Source organism: Perna viridis, chromosome 11 (assembly GCF_037379345.1).
Source record: "Perna viridis isolate PV_CMFRI_1.1 ecotype Kerala chromosome 11, ASM3737934v1, whole genome shotgun sequence".
Classification (NCBI taxonomy): Eukaryota; Metazoa; Mollusca; class Bivalvia; order Mytilida; family Mytilidae; genus Perna; species Perna viridis.
In genome coordinates this window covers 17,640,846-17,647,564 of record NC_142455.1, presented here as the reverse complement: position 1 = coordinate 17,647,564, position 6,719 = coordinate 17,640,846, and the positions used below count along the sequence as shown (strand labels likewise).

Sequence of the window (6,719 nt, the reverse complement as noted above, 5' to 3'; positions counted from 1 at the left end):
GTCCGGAGATGTTCCGAAAAAAAAAATTGGGCGAGTGAAAAACGCAGATTAATTTCTACGAAGAAACAATATTTTTCTTTAAATGTGAATGTTCAAAGGGATCAATCATAACCATTTAATCATTAATTTGAAATAATAATGCATGCTTTATTTGAAAATCACTTAATTGAAATTCCGATTTATGAAAGTAAAATTTCCCGCAAAAAAACTTCTGTTCCTTCGGAATTCTCTGTAATTTTTGGCTTCCTGTTTACCTAGCAACTAAAATGGCGATAGAAACCCATGAAGAAAATGACGATGTTTTCAGATGGTTTATTCATAATTAGTTAATCTACAAATTGACTTGAGTACACTTTAAATCTTTGCATTATTTTTTTGGTTGATATATAAAGCATTATCGTTTTTACACAGTTCAAAATGGCCACATCACACATGCGAATGTCGAATCACTCAGCTAGCAAATCAGGCCAGGTTATGATGACTGAAAATGTACCAGAAAAACCTTTGATTCCTTTGGTTGCTCATGTAATCACAGATGATGACATTGGCTTGCTTCAGGTATGCATATTGAATAGTTTGGAATACACATGTTTAATTCCATAATTCAGGGCCAGGGGTGTTCACTGGAGAGCATGATTTGACTCACAAAATTATACTCTGTCACCGAGGATCGAACCCTAGACCACTCGGTGACAAGCCAGCGACAAACAGATTCGGCTAAAGAATTAATTCTTTAGCCAAATCAATTAACTGGCTATTTAAATCTTACTACCTACTACAACGCAGGTAGGCCGTCCTGCCACATTTCTCCCACCTTAAAAGTCTTTGTACCACGAACGACTCCAACACTAGCTCATTAGCTGACCAACCCTGTGGGTTTTTAGTTTGGTGCCAAATGCAACGGGAGAGCGTGATTTGACTAACAAAATTATATGCTGCCACTGAGGATTGAACCTTAGACTGCTTGGTGACAAGCCAGTGACAAACCAATTCAGCAAAAGAATTAATCATTTATCCCAGGCAGTTAACTGGCTATGTAAATCTCACTACCTACTACAATGTGGCAGAACATTCCACATCTTAAATGCTTGAGGAAAGTATGGTTCAAACTTCAAAATTGTAGGCCATAATGGATTGAGGAATTTTTTGCGCAACTTATACCTCAATTACAAATAGGAAATGGAACAATATTTGGCTTATCCAGGTTCAAAATTTATGTATGCAGGGACTTTAGAAGTGTCCAGTTTAGACAGGTTTTGGGTTTAATATGATATTAGGCCTTGCCTACATATATAATGGACGTAACTACATTGTATTTATACTCAGATAACATTTGACTTAGTTCATAATGCATGGCTATGTTGTAATATCTGTAATTTTGCTGATGTCTGAACCAACAGGAATATGCAGGACTTCCTATAACACATGCTGTGCATGTGCGTTAAAAGATCCAACAGTCTCAATCGATATATGTCACTTTTGAGCCATTCATGTGTCAGAGCTTCAACGTATACAGGACATGGCCAATGGTCCATGCCAATTAAGGGTTAAGTTTACAAGTATTTCAAATAATATTCAATATATAATTTGTTCTTTTAATCATTTGGACTGTGAGAAAATATGGTGCATGTAAAAAATTAAAATTCCATTATACACTTAGAATGGAGAAAATTTTGAGAGTGGGCCATTTTTAATGATGTTCAGAATTTAAATGGACAATTCTTTAATACTCTTTACTTTGTAAAAAAATCTTATTTGAATGGGACATTTTCAGGTGGAATAAGATAAATGGCACATGGCCCCCTTTATGCATACCAATACTTTTGAAAACTACAGGTATGATCTGTACTGTATATGTATGGTCTGAAATAGATACACATGTATGTAATTTTTCCTTGATGGACAGATACATTTGATTAAATGAATGTTTATAATTACATGTAAAAATGAGCATTTCTTTATTTCAGGGAGCTAAACTTCAACCTATTAACCTTAATAGGGTTGTGAAACTTTTGACAGACCCTCATTCGGTAAGTATTGTAAATAAAGATTAGTACATGCATATGTAAACTGTTTAGCACCTGATTGAATTATTATAGTATAGAAAAATTTCATGTTCACTGACTGGTTTGCCTCAATGATTAAGTAGCAGTCTTTGTACAATGTAAGAATCATACAGTCTGTAAAATGTGATACACCTAATATAGGTTACATATTTTTATTTTTATTATTAAGTTGCTTTATATGATGAAATATATAATTATTCATTCCCCTCTGTGTGCTCTTAGAAAAAAATCCATGTGGAAAATTCAATAGTTTCTATTGTATTTTAGTGTCATTTACAGAGTTATCCCCCTTAATTTTGAATTCTGCAGTATAAACAAGGGTAGTATGAAAGGCCATACATTATTTTCTGTTTACTATGATATTTTAAACAAAATATCAAAAATAAAAATATGTAGGCTTTCCAACCATGAATAACATTTCGCATGACTCATAGCTGGTGTGCTACTTAAAAGCTGTGGAATAATAAATCTTGCGGCCCTTATGCTATTTCTTTTTAGACCACTTTTTATTGCGAAAAAGAAATGATAGCACAGGAATTATGGGTCCATTGGCGTATACTTGTTTAATACAATTTTGTAGATAATTTGTGATAGAGACAAACGATATAGACTAGTCCGACATTCTTGTATTCAATCTAAAAACTACTTCTGCCCTACCTGTCATTGTTTGACAGTGGATTTTACAAATTCTTACAACATTGTCTCCTGCTTCAATCATAAAAACAATCAACAAAACTTTTCGAGCATAAGGGGGCTTTGTGATCCACCTATGATAATGAACCTTTACTATGGCAGTGGAGCATTTCTATTTCACCTTAGCACTTTTCAAAGAAAGTATAGGAAAAAAAACATAAAGGAATTACTGGTAGTCATTTATAAGATTTGAATTTGAATGATTTATTTACTTGTATGTGAATATACATATTTGAGTAAATAAAAAATGTGTTTTATAATTGTAGGTGCTGCTGTATGATAGACATGTCAATGCTTTACAGAGATTGGTCAGACACTACCAGAAGGGATTTGTATCCTTTTTACATATTGTAAGGTTACATAATGATACAGTTGCAGTCAAGATATAGAAACAAATCAAACTTGGCAATATTGTATCAGGTATTTTGATGTACCAAAAAAATGCACTGATTGACAATATACATTATGGAAATGACTTTAGAAAACACATGAAATGAAATGTTGAAGGGTCTCTCTCGAAAAAGATTCTAAATCATGGTTTGTTTCTAGAAAAGCAGGGGATGCTTACCCTTCCAGTGCACCTGATCCATGCTTCCAGTTTTGAGTAGAGTCCGAGCTGCTCATTTACTTTTGTTGCCATCTACATATTACTTCGATTATTTTATGTTCTTTGTTGTTTGTGTCTGTTTTCCATGTCTAGTCTTTATCCCTGGATTACATTTTTTTTATTTCCACTAGAATCTTTGTATCCTTGATTATTCTTTCAAGTTGTAAATTCATCTTTTGGATTTTCAAAAAAGGACCTAACAAACCAAAATCACATTTCTGCTGTAAAGACCTGCAAACATACAATCGTTTTACATTGCTTCAGGTATTTTGTTTATTACTCATTTTGAAGACAGAATGCAGCATTCTGCAATATGGGTTTCTAAGGTACACTTCTTACATAACATATTAATCCTTAATCTCCTGTTCAGCCTATGAAAGATTTGGTTCAGGTTTGTAAGATTCTAGGTGTTTGTGCAGACAGACTGCCAGACCAACCACTCTATGAACAATTAATAGTGGATATACTTAAAATATGTGGATTACCATTTCTGAAAGAGAAGTCATCAGATGAGCTTGTTTATGAACAGATAGTCACAGAATCTGTGTCACAACTTGGTAAGATATTCAAAAGTCTTCTTTTTCTGGTTCTCTAACCCATTGTTGTCTCTTTATTCATGTACTTCATGCTATGCTGTACATTACAAGTGTTTTTTTTCTCTGTGGAAAATTTTGTCCTTTTTGATGTAAGAATGGGTGATTTTATTTTCATGAACTCAAAATAAAGGAGAAATAAGTCTAAATTTTCGATGTAATACCTTGTATCTCATATTTTTATTTTTGAGTCAAGATTTCTACTGTGAATAGAGCAAGAACTAAATCATTCTGAAAATTACCATTTTTATGGATTTTCAAGATAAAAAAGCAACCTAATTAAAATTAGATGTATCAATTTTTCCATTCAGTCACTGCATGTAGGATCTAACACTTCATTCTACTTTCTGTTCAGATTTCATCTTTCATGATTTTGAAAGTATTATTTGAAGGGAAAACCGAAGATTCTGAAAAGGTCCTCTGAACAGGAAGTAGAATGGAGTGTTGTTAGATCCTACATTTAGTGATGGATCTGATTTTAATTTGATTGTGAAAAAGGTAAATATAAATTTAGTTTTGATACAATTTTTTCAGGATATTTAATGAGAGTATCCAGTCGTGACATTCGAAGACAGATTTGTTCTACTTTGTTAAGTTTCTACTGTGAAAAACCAAAGAATCAAGAAGTACAGAGTAAGTAATTAAAATTTTTACAATTTTGAGATAAATACTGCACTAGCAGAGGTTCCTAATAGTGCTGGTCCGAGATCCAGTACCATCAATTTCTGATGCTTGACCATTGGAATTTCATTTACCATATTTTGTATTTACTCTTATTGTGGATGTTTCACTAACTTCTGGTAGACTTTTCATTAATAAGATGCAAAAAAGTCTAGAAACTTTAAACATACCCCTGATCAGTAATTTTGCTAGTTTTCTGTTGTGGCAATTTAAGTCAGTAACATTTTTGGCCATTATAAAATATTGCAGAAAGTTACTGCAGTTGACATGAAATGAAAAAAAAATAGCAATAGAAATTTGCCTGCATTGAACATTCATGCAATGAGACATTTATTCTTTTGAAAACAGCACATATAGTACATTTTTTTAAAGATTTTAACTGCAATTTTAACAGATTAATTACACAGTTGCATTTAAATTGAAACAATTTTATTGTATTTGAAGATTTGTTGTCTTAAATCTTAATTTTTTGCTCCCCCCAAGTAATCATTAATTGACTCAGCTGATGAATCACCAATAAACTTAATTTGACACTATCTTCAGATGCCTTTGAGTCTTTAAATGAAATACAGTGACCTCCTTATTTAATCATGTGCTGATGGTTTTTTTTCTACAATTATTATCTCCCCTTATATACATGTTCAAATATTGCCTGTTTCAGAGCATAAAGCTACATCAATTACATACAACCAGAATATTATTGAGAACAGTGATGTATCTGAAACTCTTGTAAAGGTTGGTATCTACTTTACTGTGCCTATTCTTAGGCTTTCTTTTTTACAATAGTTTTAATGATTTATTAAACTATTAAGAATGCACTTTTGTGCAAATATTGTATACCAGCTTGTTTGAGGTAGTGCTTCATATTTTTGTTATTTTACTATTATAAAAATACGAAAAAAATGTGAAAATAAAAAGCCATAGATAAATACCTTTATTATGGGATACATGTATGTGATCAACAGAGTGTTTGGTGGGAAAATTAAGTGTGAGGTTTTTTACAGAGTTTTCTGCTGTTGAATTGTTCTTTTCAGTGCATTTATATGAAATTATAACTCAATTTACTGAAATGATGTTGAAAATCTTTAACTTTTCCCTTGATTCTGATAATGCAAATAGTCAAATTACACTTTCAAATTGGTGTTTTGTTTTCCTACCATGTTTCACCCACTGCCTGATTCTTATTCAGACTGACACTTAATCAATTACATGAAACTCCAAAATAAGAGTACAGTGGATTCTTATTATCTTGTTGACTGGACTGGACTTGTTAAATACCTGGAGATTGCTCAGTAATTTTACTAAAACACAAAAAAAAAAAAGACGAATTAACCATGTAATATGTTGATAATATTACTAATCTGAGCTTTATTAGACACGAACAAGGATCTGCTATTCCTTTGGTTTATATCTTAACTTTAATGCATGAAGAAAAGTTTTTAATTTTAAAGAGGAGACATAATTGTCCAAATTGGTCTCATCAGGAGTCGAACCGCATGTGTGTATATGGAAGTAAAATTCAGGACCACACAATGACTAAACTGAGTCATCTGAATTCTAGGTAATACAAGTCAACTATACTAAAATGTAATTTCTTTATCACATATATGGCATAAATAAGTTTGAATAATTCTATTTTGAATGGAAAGAAAGTTTGAAAGTGAAGATATATAATTCCTTATTTTTTTCAGTCCTTGGCATTGATAGATAATGAATTGGATATGAAAAGAGATGTTCTAACAGTTCTACAGAAATTCTCTCACTTGTCTAGTAAGTTAATTTTTCAGTGATATTGCTTACCTCTAATTTCCAAGAACTAAGGCTGTTTCTCCCTTTGAAAGTTTCTCAATTTTTCAAAAAAATGTAATGGCTCATACGTTATCCCAAATAAAGTGCTGAAAATAATGTTTTGTTTTTTTTTTTAAATTTGACTATTTATGATTTTTCTGTTTCTTGTTATGTGTTACATGTATAGTACTAAAATGTTTTACTATACTTGTAAATACAATATTTTTGTCTTTTACTTCTTCATTCCAAATTTTTCAATCAGAAAAAAAAAACCATTATGTAAGAGGAAAA

The 6,719-nt window shown here is 31.7% G+C and overlaps 1 protein-coding gene across 1 annotated transcript in view; it reads left to right on the top strand.

Moving 5' to 3' along the window:
* The first annotated feature begins 253 nt into the window (after positions 1-253).
* Positions 254-6,719, top strand: part of LOC148603170 (cilia- and flagella-associated protein 69-like) — a 27,366-nt gene continuing 20,900 nt past the window's right edge. Inside the window, exons 1-7 of the mRNA XM_088551290.1 lie at positions 254-558; positions 1,968-2,030; positions 3,026-3,091; positions 3,737-3,923; positions 4,494-4,592; positions 5,302-5,375; positions 6,332-6,410. Of these exons, the coding sequence (XP_088407416.1) occupies positions 418-558; positions 1,968-2,030; positions 3,026-3,091; positions 3,737-3,923; positions 4,494-4,592; positions 5,302-5,375; positions 6,332-6,410 (709 nt within the window). The 5' untranslated portion in view covers positions 254-417. The remainder of the gene's footprint in view (positions 559-1,967; positions 2,031-3,025; positions 3,092-3,736; positions 3,924-4,493; positions 4,593-5,301; positions 5,376-6,331; positions 6,411-6,719) is intronic.